We start from the raw sequence: 16,410 nt of genomic DNA, 5'->3' as shown, positions 1-16,410 counted from the left end.
ACACCTTCACTCTGCATTACAAATTGATGATATAATGATTGTACAGCGGGTCCCCGATTCATGAACATCAGCTTATGAGCACTTGTACCTATGACTGCAATACCATGCAGGAGTATAATCTTAAAGATCCATTATGAAAACTTATGACCTTATATTGTCTTGTAATGGGTTCCGACTTGGATTCGAGAATGAACCCATTTGCAAACTGTGGACAGCCTGGAAATTAGACTTAGTTGTGTTTCAAACACTTGTATTTGCTCCTTCAATGTCTCAATGTCCAGCAAACAGGGGGCCTATGCTGTTGCTCATCAAATAGCCATTGTCCATTTGTATTTCACATGTAGAAAATAGAAAGTGATGGGACATCAGCATCCACCCCTGCTCCCCGGGGCCCCCATGTACCCTTTGACTGCACAAGACTAACGGCCCATTTCTATCCATGCCCCCATGCAAAGTCCCACCAGTTTAACCTGACCTCCAGCTGCCCTTCCTGCACTCTGAACTCTGACATTACACCTTCATGATGCCCACCATCGCCCTCCAGACTCCACCAATGGAGGTGACAGAGCTGGTCACTGCTAATAACGCACCACATGTATCAAAACACACGCACCAACAGATTCAAAAACATCTTCCCTATAATTATTTGACTTTTTAATGGACCTCTCAAATGTTAAATTTAATGTTGATTTTCTTCTTTGTACACCTTCTCTGCGGACGTAACGTTGTATTCTTTACTCGGTTCCACTGTCCTAATAAACCTTGTTTGGTATGATCTGCCTGTACTGCACGCAAAACAAAATTTTCCACTGTACTTTTCAGGTATGTGTGGCAACAATAAATCAAATCAAATCACCCATAGTGTACCACCCCCCAATACCCCCCTCATCATCCTTGACCCAACCCGACAGATGCCTCTGTTTCTCCTTTGCCCAGTATTGACTTTTGACAAGGAGTCTTCTTGCCCCTACAGCTCCCCCTTGCACTCTGGCTCGAGATTCTGGCTGACTTCAAGCAGCCCCTTGACATGAAGGAGCAGACGCCTCTCCGATGGCTATGTTTGCAGCTCATTGGCTGATGGGATACAATTCCCAGTGACTGCTGCTGGATCTACATGGCTGACTGCTGCACAATGCCCTCACTGTCGTCAGACACATCCCCTGACCAGCTCCGCATGGACGACTGACCGTGGCCAAACAATTGTGACCGATGGTACCAGGACCATCTGACTGGCAGTAGACCTCCTTCCCATATAGGCTAAAGACTAGTGTCCACCCACTTTGTAAGAGGGCCACTTGAATAAATGTGCAGTGAGTTTGCCGCATGCTTTCAGTGTTAAGCCGACGTTGCCAGTGTGCTGTTCACCAAGCTGTTTCCCACTCCCCGGACAGATCCCCGTTGACAAGCAGGGATGCTGCCAGAGTGCAGGGAGAGTGAGTGAGTGAGTGCTCAGAGAATAAGTGAGCAGCCCTGAGGTGCAGCCTGGTCTAGTCTGTGAGCTAGTAGATGCCCCTACACAGGGAGCTCCTGCTGCAGCCTCTCAATGCTGGTGCCCCTGCAATCAAGCTGTGAGCTTCCGAAGCAGCCTACATGTGGATAAAGGAGCCCTGTTTTTCGCGAGAGGTTGGCAGATGTCAGGTACCAATGTTGTTGGATGAGATCTGCTTAGGGCTGGTGCCTGTGGATCATGCCCAGAGCTGTTTGGTGCTGACTAGCCAGCAGTGAGCTGATGTCAACAGGGCACCCACCTGGAATCCATGGCAAGAATTCTCGACGTTGGGACTGCTCATAACGGGAAGCAGGATGGGACGCTATATATTAATGAGGTGAGCTGTTCACTTAGTGAGTCACCCAGTCATAGACGTAGCATAGAAACAGATCAGTCCAACTCATCCACATTTCTTAAACTGAATAAGTCCTACGCCCCAAACTGCATTTGACCCATATCCCTCTAAACCTCAGCTATCCATGTACCTGTCCAAATGTTTTTTTTCAATTTTATAACTGGACTCGCCTCTACCACTTCATCTGGCAGTTTTTTCCGTAGACCATCTGTGTGAAAATGTTGCCCCTCAGGTCCCTTTTAAATCTTGCCTCGCTGACCTTAAACCTACACCCTCTAGCTTTGGACTCCCCTACACTGGGGAGAAATCCTTGGCTATTCACCTTATCCATGCCCCTTATGATTTTACAAACCTCTATAAAATCACCCCTCAGCCTCTGATGCTCCAGAGAAAGAAGTCCTAGCCTATCCAGCCTTTCCTTATGACTCAAACCCTCAGTTACATCCTGGAAATCTTTGTTGCACCCTTTCCAGTTGATAACAGCTTCCCTGGAAAAACACCTTGCTCCCAGTTGCTTTGCTTCCACTATATCTGCTCCCAGGAGGAAAAATTCCACTCCAGGACAACCCAGATGGCCTCCTATTTCAGGGACCGTAATTTCCCCTCCCACGTGATCAACAGTGCTCTTCAGCACTTCCACTTCCCGCACCTCCATCACTGCCAACCCAACAAGGATAGAACTCCCCCTGGTCCTCACCTTCCACCCCACTAATAGAACATAGAAGAATACAGCGCAGTACAGGCCCTTTGGCTGTCAATGTTGCGCCGATCCAAGCCCACCTAACATACACTAGCCCACTATCCTCCATATGCCTATCCAATGCCCGTTTAAATGCCCATAATGAGGGAGAGTCCACCACTGCTACTGGCAGGGCATTCCATGAACTCACGACACGCTGAGTAAAGAACCTACCCCTAACATCTGTCCTATACCAACTCCCCCTTAATTTAAAGCTATGCCCCCTCATAATAGCTGACTCCATACGTGGAAAAAAGATTCTCACTGTCGACCCTATCTAAACCCCTAATCATCTTATACACCTCTAACAAGTCACCCCTAAACCTTCTTTTCTCCAATGAAAACAACCACAAGTGCCTCAGCCTTTCCTCATACAATCTTTCTACCATACCAGGCAACATCCTGGTAAACATCTTCTGCACCAGTTCCAGTGCCTCCACATCCTTCCTATAATATGGCGACCAAAACTGCACCCAATACTCGAGATGCGGCCGCACCAGAGTCTTATACAACTGCAACATGACCTCAGTACTCCAGAACTCAATTCCTCTACCAATAAAAGCCAGTACGCCATATGCCTTCCTCACCATTTAGATACTTAAAGCACATGGACTTGAGGGTAGTGTACTAACGTGGATAGAGAACTGGCTGGCAGATAGGGAAGCAAGGGGTAGGAATAAATGAGCATTTTCTGAGAGGCCCAGTGGGGCACTGCAGGGATCCGGGTTTGGACCTTAGCTATTATGGGTGGCATGGTGGCACAGTAGTTAGCACTGCTGCCTCACTGTGCCAGAGAACTGGGTTCAATTCCCCCTTCGGGCAATTGTCTGTGTGGAGTTTGCACATTCTCCCTGTGTCTGTGTGGGTTTCTTCCGGATGCTCTGGTTTCCTCCCACAGTCCAAAGATGTGCAGGTTAGGTGAATTGGCCATGCTAAATTGCCCGTAGTGTTAGGTGAAGGGGTAAATGTAGGGGTCTGGGTGGGTTGCTCTTCAGAGGGTCGGTGTGGACTTGTTGGGCCGAAGGGCCTGTTTCCACACTGTAAGTAAGTAAGTAATCTATTCACAATATATCTTAATGATTTAGTTTAATACCTTCAAGTTTGCAGACAAGGCAATGTTGATTGGAAAGCTGAACTGTGAGAGCATGCAAAGATCCTCCGTGTAATTTGGACAACTGGGCATATGCATGGCAGATGAAGAATAATGTGGCTGAATATGAGGGTAAACATTTTGACAGCAAAAACAGGAAGGCAAATTATTATCTGAATGGCATTAAATTAACAGGGGGAATATGTAACCAGACCTGGGTGTCCTTATACACCAGTCACTAAAGATAAGCATGTAGATGGAACAGACAGTCAAGAAGGCAAATGGCCAATTGACCTTCATCGTGAGAGGATTTGAGTATAGGATCAGGGATAGCTTGCTGCAAATGTACAGGACCTTGCTTAGACTATGTCTGGAACATTGTGTTCAGTTTGTGTCTGCTTATTTCAGAAAGGATGTTCTTCCTAATCACGGAATGCTGCAAAGGTTTGCCAGACTGATTCCTGAGAAGGCAGGACTGACATATGGGGGGATGTTGAATAAGTTGGGGTTATATTCACTGGAGTTCAGAAGAATGATTCTAACAGGACTCTACAGGGTAGATGCAGGACGGATGATCAGAACCAAGTGTGCCGAACCAGGAGGCACAACCTAAGGATATGAGGTAAATCATTTAGCATTGAGATTAGGAGAAATCTCTTCACCCAGAGAATAGTGATCTTGGGCAATTCCCTACCTCAGAAAGCAATTGAAGCCAATATATTGTATCATTACAAGACAGAGTTGTACATGGCACTTGGACTATGCTTTACAATCCTGTTCCACAAACACCTGATGAAGAGGCAGTGCCTCAAAAGCTACTGCTTCCAAATAAACCTGTTGGACTATAACTTGGTGTTATGTGCTTTTTAACTATCTGGATCAAATGATAGTTGGGAAAAACAAGAACAAACTATTGAGTAAAAGATCACAGAGTCATAGAGATGTACAGCATGGAAACAGACAATTTGGTCCAATTCATCATTGCCTATGAGGTATTCTAAATTAATCTAAATTACTCCCATTTGCCAGCACTTGCCCCATATCCCATTGAACCCTTCCCATTCGTATATCCATTCAGATGTCTCTTAAATATTGTAATTGTACCAGCTTCCACCAACTCCTCTGGCAGCTCATTCCTTCCATGTATGACCCTCTGCATGAAAAAGTTGTCCCTTAGGTTCCTTTTAAATCTTGCCTCTCTCACCTTATACCTATGACCTTTAGTTTTGGACTCCCCTACCCTGGAGAAATACCTTGATTATTCACTCTATCCATGCCCCTCATGATTTTATAAACTTGAAAAAGGTCACCCCTCAGTCTTTCACCCTTCGGGGTAAATAACCTCAGGCTATTCAGCCTCTCCCTATAGTTCAAACTCTCCAACCCTGGCAACATCCTTGTAAGTCTCTTCTCAACCCTTTCAAGTTTCACAACATCTTTTCCTCCAGCAGGGAATTGAGAATTATTCCAAAAGTGCCCTAACCAATGTACTGCACAGCTGATATATGACCTCCTATACTTGATGCACTGACCAATAACAGGAAGCATATCAAATGCCTTCTTCACTAACCTATTTCCCTGCTGATAAAGTATTGGGAATCAATGGTTAAAAACTTCCATTTTGTAGGTCTCCATTTTGCAATAATAATTTGCCTTACAAGTTTAAAATGGCAGCTGCAGTACCTGTGAGAACATGAATTAAAGAATTCAGGCACCTCAGCATAACCTTGGAAATGTTGCTTCCCAGACAGATGTCAAAACTCCTAACAGGGTGACCTCACCTTTCCTATTCCTAACCTCAACCCAAACTACCTCAGATGGCGAGTCTTCATCCATCATCCTTTCCACAGCTGTAATACGATCTTTGACAAGCAATGCCACACCTCCCCCTCTTTACCCCCACCTCTGACCCTACTAAAACATTTAAACCCTGGAACCTGCAATAGCCAATCCTGTCCCTGTTCTACCCATGTCTCTGTAATAGCCACAATATCCGTAATCTCTGGATACAGCACATTATCCTCCGCCATTTACCCCAACTACAGACAGACTACACCACCAGGGAAATATTTCCCTTCCCACCCTTATTTGCGTTCCACAGAGACCATTCCCTCCACGACTCTCTTGTTAGGTCCACCTTCCCCCCTCCGCCCATACCAAACCACCTTCTACATCCGGCACCTTCCCTTGCCACCAGAGGAGGTATAAAACCTGCACCCACACGTCCCCCTACACCTCTGGCCAAGGCCCCAAAGTATCTTTTCACATCCGGTAGAGATGTTCCTGTATATCCACCCACCTCGTCTACTGCATTTGTTGCTCTTGATATGGTCTCCTCTGCATCAGGGAGACAGGGTGCCAACTTGTGGAGCGCTTCAGAGAATATCTCTGGGACACATGCACTAAACAACCTCAACACCCTGTGGCCGACCATTTCAACTCTGTCTCCCACACCACCTCCTACTCCTTCAAGGACATGCAAGTCCTGGGCCTCCTTCACAGCCAAATCATATTCACCCACCAACTAGAAGAAGGATGCTTCATATTCCGCCTTGGGACCCTTCATCCACATGGCATCAACATCGACATCACCAGTTTCCAAATCCCCCCTCCAAATCTTGGCACTGCCCTCTTGACCTGTCCTACCTGTCCTACCTGTCCATCTTCCTTCCCATCTATCCGCTCCACCCTCCTCAACGATTATCACAATTACCCCTAACTGCATCCACCCAGTGCCTTCCTACCTACCTTGCCCCCAGCCCCTCTCTTTTTTATCTCTCCTGATGAAGGGCTTATGCCTGAAATGTTGATTCTCCTGCTGCCTGACCTGCTGTGCTTTTCCAGTGCCACCCATTTCGACTCTTCCCACAGCAGTGTGACTCGAATTGTACACAGTACTCCAAAAGTGCTTCACCAACGCCATGTGCAGTTGTAACTTGACGTCCTGACTCATGTACTCAATGCTCTGAAGTATGTGAAGACAAGCATACCAAATGCCTTCTTCACCACCTTGTCTACCTGGGACACCACTTTCAAGGAACTATGTACCTGCATCCCTAAATCTTTCTGTTTGGCAACAGTCTGCAGAGGTCTTAATGAGGTCATTAACATGCAATAATCCTATTTAACAGGAAACTTGCAGTAAAGCGCCTAATTGGAAAATTAGGTTGTTCCTTTAGTTTGTGGAGAGATTCTCCAGAACATTGCAACATTAAACTGAGTTTAAGATAATTTATTGAAATGGTAAAGAACTGGGAGATCAGGGTCACTCATACAGACAGAGTGGAGAGTTTATGTTAGGTCTCACCGTAGTAAAGGAGACCGCACTGTGAGCAGTGAATATAGTGGTTAAGACTTAAACTACAACAGAACACACCTTCATCTGCAAGTTGTGTTTGGGGCCTTGGTCATTGAAAGCTATGTAAATGCAGCTGTCTCTGCCTTTTCCTCCTGCAGTGAGTTATGTTGATGTTAATCTCACTTCCTGCTCTGAGCTGCCTCCCCGAGGGGGATTCAGTCAATCAGGAAGCTCGATTGCTCTCATTGTCTCTCTCTCACCCGGAGAGGGAAGTTGGGGTTGGGCTGAGGGAATCGAGATGACAGTTTGCTGAGAAACACTGACCTCAGAGGATCCAGCTGCTCGTGCTCCTGTCTCCAAGAATCCCATTCACAGAACAACATGAACTTCCCATTTCAGGGAGAACAGCCATGGAGGACCAATTCCAGGGAGAGCTGTCATTGCTGGGGCACTGGGGAAGTTTCAGGGGGTGTCCATATTGCTGACTGGGTGCAGTTACTCCAGGATATAAAGCAGGAGGTGACAGCTCCCTCATCAGCCACACTCCCTCTTCAACACTGAACACTCCCAAGGTGAGCCGGGCCAGGATGAGGACAGCACTGTGTGTAGCTGCCGTTGTGGTAGGAGCACTGGCAATCTGCTTGATCCAGGATGGTGTGGCTGCAGCTCCAGGTAAGAGAGAGGCTTCCTTCTTCCCAATCTTTGCTCAGAACCTGAGAATGAGGTTCCAGAGCCCCTGCTGCTTTCTATGGACTATTTGTGTTACTTATGCAATGCAATGATTCCTTTTCATTCCATTCAATGTGGGCCAATGATTCCAAATGGAAACATAATAAAGAGAGAGAGAGAGAGACCACTCAGCCCATCCAGCTGGTACCAGCTGTTTGCTAGAATGAATCAATGGGTTAATCTCTCCTGCTCTGTCTGTCCAATCCTTGTCAATTTCTACCTCCTTGTGTGGAAATGGTTGGGAGACTTTCCTCAAGTACATGGAAGTCTGATAAGAAACTTGATGGAGGGTTTGCAGGTGTCCAGGGGGTTTGATATGGAGAAGATGTTTCCACTTGTGATAGAGAGCAGAACTCAGAATGATCCAATTAAATGGTCCTGAATTAGAAACTGCAGCAGGGAGCAGATGGGCTGAATGGTCTGTTTGCACTCAAAGTGTTTCGAGATGAAGACGTGTAGGATACGGTGACTGTGTGAGAATGTGCCGTGAATGTGTTCAAGGTTTCACTGTCTCCTCCTCCACATTGCAGCTGGCTCTGTGATTATCGATTGCTGTGAGAACTTTAAGACCACTCGCATTCCTCATAAACGGCTCGTAAACTTCACCAGGACAGTTGGCTGCTCCACCCCCTCCATCATGTGAGTGTTTCAAGGTGTTTTTATCACAGTCTGAGGAAATGAAAGGGTTGGAGCTGGTGCCTGTGATTCTCTGATAATCATAATCTCATCTCACTCTTTCAGCTTCACAAATAGGAGGAAGATGAGAATTTGTACGAGAGCGAGTGAGAAATGGGTTCAAGATGCAGTGGCATTTCTGGAGAAGAAACTGGGGATTGGAAGAGAAGAACCCTTTGAAAGCACAATCTTTCAATCCACTGGAAACACATGGAGTGTTGGACTGACTGGTGTTACACTGGGGGACAGGCAGAATGGAGAAGGTGGATCCACAACCTGATTCCCTGATCACTTGCAATATTCCTGTTGCTGTGCTCATTAACATGAAAGACTGTGAATGGTAACTAACTCACTTTCCCTGTGTGTGGCCCAATCATCAAACTAGTGAAGATTGCTAATGGAACAGGGGAAATATGACTGGACACCAGTGGGACAGATAGAGGGAATAGTCAGTCTGACACTGGACAAGATTCCAGCAACTGTCTGGCTGATCCCAGGATCATCCCAGAGTGTGGATCTCAGCACAGGGGCGGGTGTGTGGGTCAGTCACTGGAGGTGGCAGTAGGGGTCAGTGTTTTATGCTGGGGATGTGGACATACACTGGGAGTAGGTAGATGTCTTATGGCAGGATATAAGTCTGACTCTGGGAATGTGGTTGTGAGTCAAACATTGGGGGTGGGGATTATAGATGGGTCTCTGGAGGCTGGCGTGGATCAGTGTCCAGGGAATTTGAGTTGGGCCAGTAAAGAGTCCCTACAGTGTGGAAACAGGCCATTCAGCCCAACAAGTTTGTGGGCGGCACGGTGGCACAGTGGTTAGCACTGCTGCCTCGCAGCGCCAGAGACCCGGGTTCAATTCCTGCCTCAGGCGACTGACTGTGTGGAGTTTGCACGTTCTCCCCGTGTCTGCGTGGGTTTCCTCCGGGTGCTCCGGTTTCCTCCCACAATCCAAAGATGTGCAGGTCAGGTGAATTGGCCTTGCTAAATTGCCCGTAGTGTTAGATAAGGGGCAAATGTAGGGGTATGGGTGGGTTGCGCTTCGGCGGGTCGGTGTGGACTTGTTGGGCCGAAGGGCCTGTTTCCACACTGTAATCTAATCTGTAATCTAATCTAAAGTTCATACTGACTCTCTGAAGAACATCCCACCCAGACTCAGCCCCCTATCCTATCCCTGTAACATTGCATTTCCCACAGCTAATCCACCTAATTTTCACATCCCTGGACAGTAAGGACAATTTAGCATGGCCAATCCACCTAGCCTGCACATCTTTGGACCATGGGAGGAAACTGGAGCATTTGGGGGAAACCCACGCACACACTGGGAGAATGTGCAAACTCCACACAGACAGTCACCCGAGGCTGGAATTGAACCCAGGTCCCTGGCACTGTGAGGCAGTAGTGCATGTAAACAGACTGCCTGAAAAATATTAAATATTAAAATATTTTTTTAAAAATTGAACAGACTGAGCCACCATGCTACCATCCCTGGTGGGGATGTGTCAGTCTCTGGGGGTCATGTGTAGGTCTGTGTATTGGGGAGGTGCACGACTCTGTGGCTGGGCTGGGCTGGGGGTAAGTCAGGCAATATGGGTGGGGTGGGAGAGTCTCCGAGGGTGGTATGTGGGTCTATCTATGAGGAGGGGGGTGGGAGTGTTTGTAGGTTAGACAATTAAGGTGGGGATTTATCTGGGGTTTGGGACTCTCTCTTGGACTCCCTGAAAAGCCATTCTCATTCCATTGGTAATCTCGGAATGGTTGTGATATTTCCCCTTCCTTTCCCTCATTACCTCACTGAATTCTGAGCTTTTGATCTTTATGCATTGAAACTGTGACAATAAAATAAATGTTGTTTCTGAAGAAAGTTTCTCTCTGGTTTTCCAGTCTCTGAGCATCTTCATTTTTGAACTTTCAGTTTTCTGCACAAAAGAAACTGCTTTGAATTTCCAACCAGTTTTCACCATCACCTTCCATTGGTCACGATCTATTCAGAGGGTAAAATACTGTCAGCCGATTGGCCGAGAATTGGGAGGGACAGTCAGAGGAGAGTCTGCTCATTTGCATTTATATAAATTAGATATTATTTGTATTTATTTACATTGTAGTTACATCACATTGAGTCCATGGGAGCAGGCCATTTGACCCAAACTGTGAGTGTGCACGTGTCTATCTACAAGAAACTGCCCTCCTCAACTCAATCACCAAAGTGTCCTGTTATCCCTCTCTGCCCAGTTGGATTCTCCCATCTCTTCCTCCATGTCTTGATAGACTAATTTGGTAACTACAAAAGGGCCTCCTGACTGTCTACCACAGAGAAGATCAATATAATAATCCTTCTCAAAGTCTGCTCTGACTTCAGGGCCCCAATCTCCAGAACAGAACAGAGTCATCCTCAGTTTGAAGGGACTGTCCAATCCGAAGGTTAAGTGAGTCAGGTTGATGAGCTGGGAATATTGAGAGACACTTGGCAATCTAATAATATAGAGATTCTGAAAGGCAGCTGAAATTAGCTCCTGAATTCTTGCTTCAGGATTTCGGATGGGACAGAGTGGGTGGAGAAGGAGCTGGCTGACAGAGCTGTGATTACAATATTGGCTAAATGAACAGTCCCAGCTGTGAGGAGAGTTGGGTTCAGCTCAGCAGAGAACCTTATGACTGCACATGGATGGAACTGAGGTACAAAGAAGGAGCAAACAAACGAACCGATTGAAGGAAGGGAGAGTGTGAATTACCAAGACACTGACAATCTTCTCAAAGTGGAAGATAAGGTTCAATGCAGAGGAAAAGAGATGGTGCACTTTGATCAGAAGAACATTGGAAGAGATTATAAAATAGAGGGTACAATTTGATTTGATTTATTATTGTCACATGTACTGACTTACAATGAAATGTATTGTATTACATGATAACCAGACAAATCATACCTTACCTAAGTATATCAGGGGTGTAGAAACAGTTCCACTATATCCAGGCCTCTCAGTGTCATAGAGTCATAGAGTCCGACAGCACGGACACAGGCCCTTTGACCCAAATTGGTCCGTGCCAGCCAATCCCATCCATCCACTCTAACCCTATTTCCCTGCACTTGGCCCATATTCTTCTAGTCCTTTCCTATCCAAGTATTCATCCAAATGCCTTTGAAATGTTGTTAATGTACCGTCTCAGCCACATCCTCTGGCAGCTCATTCCATATGCGTACTACCCTCTGCATAAAAAAGTTGCCCCTCAGGTTCCCTTTTATTCTTTCCCCTCTAATCTTAAACTGATGCCCTCCAGTCCCCAATTCCCCAACCCTGGGTAAAAGACTGAGCATTTCCACCCTCTCATGATCTTATACACCTCTATAAGGGCCCCCCTCAGTCTCCTATGCTCTAAAGAAAAAAGTCCGAGCTTGTCCACCTCTCCCTATTACTCAGACCCTTGAGTCCTGGCAACATCCTTATAAATTTGTTCTGCACTCTTTCCAGTTTAATGACATCCTTCCTATAGCAAGGTGAGCAAAACTGAACACAATACTCCAAGTGCAGCCTCACAAATGTCTTGTAAAACTGCAACATAACTTCTCAACTTCTATACTCAGTGCCCTGACTGATGAGGGCCAGTGTGCCAAAAGCCTCCTTCACTGCCCTGTCTACCTGGGACTCCACTCTCAGAGAACCGTGCACCTCAACTCCAAGATCCCTCTGTTCCACTATACTCCTTAATGCCCTACCATTCACCATGAAAGTTCTACCTTAATTTGACTTTCCAAAGTACAACACCTCACACTCATCTACATTAAACTCCAGTTGCCATTTCTTGGCCCCCTTCCCCAGCTGATCAAGGTCCTGCTGCAATTTCTGAGAACATTCCTCACTGCCCATGATATCACCTATTTTAGTGTCATCAGCAAACTTACTAATCATGCCTTGTACATTCTCATCCACAGAATTGATATAGAAAACAAAAGGTCATGGGCTCAGCACCTCCTCCTGAGGCACTCCACAAGTCACAGGTCTCCAGTCTGACAAGCCTCCTTCCACCAATACCCTCTGCTTCCTAGCATCAAGACAATTGTGGAACCAAATTACCAGCTTCCCCCCCCCCCACCCCGCAGATTCCGTGTGATCTAACCTTCCAGAGCAGCCTACCATGTGGAACCTTATCAAAGGCCTTACTGAAATCCATATAGACTACATCTAACCCTTGTCAACCTTCCTGATCACTTCATCAAAGAACTCTAACAAACATTTGAGGCATGATCTCCCACGCACAAAGTCATACTGACTACTCCTCATCAAACCCTGTCTTTCCAAATGCATGGCTGTCTTATCTCAGAATCTTCTCAAGTAACTTACCCACCACATTTGTTAGGCTCTAAAGAAAAGCCAAAGAACCGTGGAAGCTGTAAATCAACAACTAAAACAGGGTCACTGGACTCAAAACGTTACTGCTGCTTTCTCTCCACATATGCTGCTGAGCTTTTCCAGTAATTACAGTTTTTGTTCTCTGAGTATGCTGTAACTTTCAATGAGATACACCCTCATCCATCAAGTACAGTCACAGATTTCTAACCACTCCCCAAATGACAAGCCCTTCATCCCCAGAACCATTCTTGCAAACCATCTCTGCCCCTCTCACCCACCCCCTGGCCTTCCATGCCCAACACCATTAGATAAGATTACTTACAGTGTGGAAACAGGCCCTTTGGCCCAACAAGTCCACACCGCCCCGCCGAAGCGCAACCCACCCATACCCCTACATTTACCCCTTACCTAACACTAGGGGCAATTTAGCATGGCCAATTCACCTGAACGGAACATCTTTTAGACTGTGGGAGGAAACCGGAGCACCCGGAGGAAACCCACGCAGACACGGGGAGAACGTGCAAACTCCACACAGTCAGTCGCCTGAGGCGGGAATTGAACCCGGGTCTCTGGCGCTGTGAGGCAGCAGTGCTAACCACTGTGCCACCGTGCCGCCCACAACCAGCGCATCTTTTCTTAGATACAGGGCCTAAAACTACTCACAAGGTCCAAACAGAGCCTTGTACCTCCTCAGCGATACACGCACGCTTTTGTTTTCTAGCCTTCTCGAAATGAATGCTAACCTTCCAAGCTACCAACTGAACCTACATGTTAACCTTAAGAGAATCCTGAGCTAGGAATACCAAGACTCTTTGTGCTCCAGATTTCTGAAGCCTTTCCCCATTTAGAAAACAGTTTATGTCTCTGTTCTTCCTGCCAAAGTGTATACTCTCACACTTTCCCAGAGTGAGTTCCATCCACCATTTCTTTGCCCACGCTCCTAGCCTGAGGTTCTGCAGCTTCCCTGCCTCCTCACTAGCTGGCTTACACTCAATTTTTCATCTTCTCCCTGCTCATTGCTTTTCTAGATGTCCTTTGCTAGCTTTTAAAGGCTTCCAAATCCCTTGCCTTCCCACTAATCTTCACCACATTATATGCTTTTCCTTTTGCATTGATGCTGTCCCTTGTCAGTCATGGTTGCAGATATGGAAATGTGTTGCTGGAAAAGCGCAGCAGGTCAGGCAGCATCTAGGGAACAGGAGAATCGACGTTTCGGGCATTAGCCCTTGGTTGCAGATGTCTGTTAGAGTTAGAGAGTCATGGAGATGTACAGCACGGAAACAGACCCTTCGGTCCAACCCGTCCATGCTGACCAGATATCCCAACCCAATCTAGTCCCACCTGCCAGCACCCGGCCTATATCCCTCCAAACCCTCCCTCTTCATATACCAATCCAGATACCTTTTAAATGTTGCAATTGTACCAGCCTCCACTACTTCCTCTGGCAGCTCATTCCATACATGTACCACCCTCTGTGTGAAAACGTTGCTCCTTAGGTCTCTTTTATATCTTTCCCCTCTCACCCTAAACCTATGCCCTCTAGTTCTGGACTCCACCAACCCAGGGAAAAGACTTTGTCTATTTATCCTATCCATGCCCCTCATGATTTTATAAACCCCAAAATGGTCAACTCTCAGCCTCCGACGCTCCAGGGAAAACAGCCCCAGCCTGTTCAGCCTCTCCCCATAGCTCAAATCCTCAAACCCTGGCAACATCCCTGTAAATCTTTTCTGAACCCTTTCAAGTTTCACAACATCCTTCTGATAGGAAGGAGACCAGAATTGCACACAATATTCCAAAAGTGGCCTAACCAATGCCCTGGACAGTTGCAACACGACTCCTGTACTCAATACTCTTGACCAACAAAAGAAAGCATTTCAAGCACCTTCCTCATTATCGTATCTACCTGCAACTCCACTTTCAAGGAGCTATGAACCAAGGTCTCTTTGTTCAGTCACACTCCCTAGGACCTTACCATTAAGTGTGTAAGTCCTCCTTTGATTTGCTTTCCCAAAATGCAGCACCTCGCATTTATCTGAATTAACCTCCAGCTGCCACTTCTCAGCCCATTCTTCTTCCTCGGGATGAATTTCTGCTGTGCTTCCTGAATTAATCCCAGAAACTCCTGCCTTGCAGCTCCACCATCTTCCCTGCTAGGCTCTTCTTCCAACTCCGGCCTGCTCTCCCTCATGTCTTTGCAGTTATTTTTACTCAACTGTAATATCTGATTCAATCTTCTCCATCTCAAACTGCAGGGTGAATTCTATCATTTTACCGTCACTGGCACCAAGGGATTCCTTCACCTTAAGCTCCCTAATCGAGTCTGCTTCACCACACATCACCAAATCCAGAATTGCCTGTGTCCTAGTGGGCTCTACTACAAACTGCTCCAAAAACACCATCCTGAAGACAATTCACAAATTCCTTTTCTTGAGATCCGCTGCCAACCTAATTCTTCCAGTCCACCTGCATATTGAAATCCCTTGTAATTATTGCCATAGTGATATTCCTACCTGCCATTTCTATGTTCTGCCTCAAACCCGGAGTACATTTAGAGTACTGTGTACAATTCTGGTCACTCTGCTATAGGGAAGATGTCATTAAACTAGAAAGAGAAATGAGCTTGTATCTCAGATTGAAATTGGTGGGTATGATGTTATATGCGTCACTGGGACATGGTTGCAAGGGGATCATGGATGGAAGGGATACATGTCCCATCAAAAGTACAGGCAGGTGAGCAGAGGGATTTGCCCAAAGAAGATTTACATGGATGTTACTGAGACTGAAGGGTTCGAGTTATCAGAAGAGACTGGGTAGGCAAGGGCTTATTATCCCTGGATCGTAGGAGGCTAAGGGGCCCCTAATAATTATTTATAAACTCATGCAGAGCATAGATAAGGTGAATAGCCAAGGTCGATTCCCCAGGGTAGGGGAGTCCAAAACTAGAAGGTGTAGGTTTAAGGTGTGAGGGGAAAGATTTAAAAGGGACCTGAGAGGCAACTTATTCACACAGAATGTGGTACATATATGGTACAAGCAGCCACAGGAAATGGTGGTTACAATTACAACATTAGTTGAAGAGATAGTGGAGCTTTTAGTAGTGATCTCTCTGTTATCACTGGAGTCAGGGAGGATCCCAGGGGACTAGAAATTGCACATGTAACCCCTCGTTCAAGAAGGAAAGACATTGAGTATAAGGGTAGACAAGTTGCGCTATAGCTTTATAGAACTTTAGTTGGGCCACACTTGGAATATTGCGCACAGTTCTGGTCACCAAACTACCAGAAGGCTGTGACTGCTTTGGAGAGGGTTCAGAAAACGTTTATCAGAATGTTACCGGGTCTGGTGGACTTTAGCGATGAAGAAAGGTCGGACAGACTGGGTTGGTTTTCACTGGACCACAGGACATTGAGGGGTGACCTGAAAGGTATTGATAAGATTGTGAATGGTATGGAAAGAGGAAAAGGTATGTGGCCTTTTCCCAGGATAGAGGCGTGGATTAGTACGTTTCAAGGTGCAGGAGGGAAAGTTTAAAGAAATGTGCGAAATAGGTTTTTCACGCAAAGGGTGGTGACTGCCAGAGGAGATGGAAGCAGACGCAATAGTAGCATTCAAGAAGCACCTGGAGAAATACGCAGATAGGAAGGGAATAAAGGGATATTGAACCTGTATGTGAGGACAGTTTAGTATAGA

At 46.3% G+C, this 16,410-nt stretch overlaps 2 protein-coding genes across 2 annotated transcripts in view; one reads left to right on the top strand and one right to left on the bottom strand.

Moving 5' to 3' along the window:
* The window catches only part of coq9 (coenzyme Q9 homolog (S. cerevisiae)), a 58,230-nt gene that overhangs the window by 26,882 nt on the left and 14,938 nt on the right, over positions 1-16,410 (bottom strand). The window lies entirely within an intron of this gene.
* On the top strand, positions 7,218-9,192 carry LOC122558620 (C-C motif chemokine 3-like 1). The gene is made up of 3 exons (XM_043707409.1): positions 7,218-7,643; positions 8,231-8,339; positions 8,442-9,192. The coding sequence occupies exons 1-3, from the start codon at positions 7,559-7,561 to the stop codon at positions 8,653-8,655; spliced, it is 408 nt and encodes a 135-aa protein (XP_043563344.1). The 5' UTR covers positions 7,218-7,558; the 3' UTR covers positions 8,656-9,192.

The sequence above is a fragment of the Chiloscyllium plagiosum genome, chromosome 17 (genome assembly GCF_004010195.1).
Source record: "Chiloscyllium plagiosum isolate BGI_BamShark_2017 chromosome 17, ASM401019v2, whole genome shotgun sequence".
NCBI lineage: Eukaryota > Metazoa > Chordata > Chondrichthyes > Orectolobiformes > Hemiscylliidae > Chiloscyllium > Chiloscyllium plagiosum.
The sequence above is the reverse complement of the archived record's forward strand: the minus strand, read 5'-3'. Positions and strand labels throughout refer to the sequence as shown.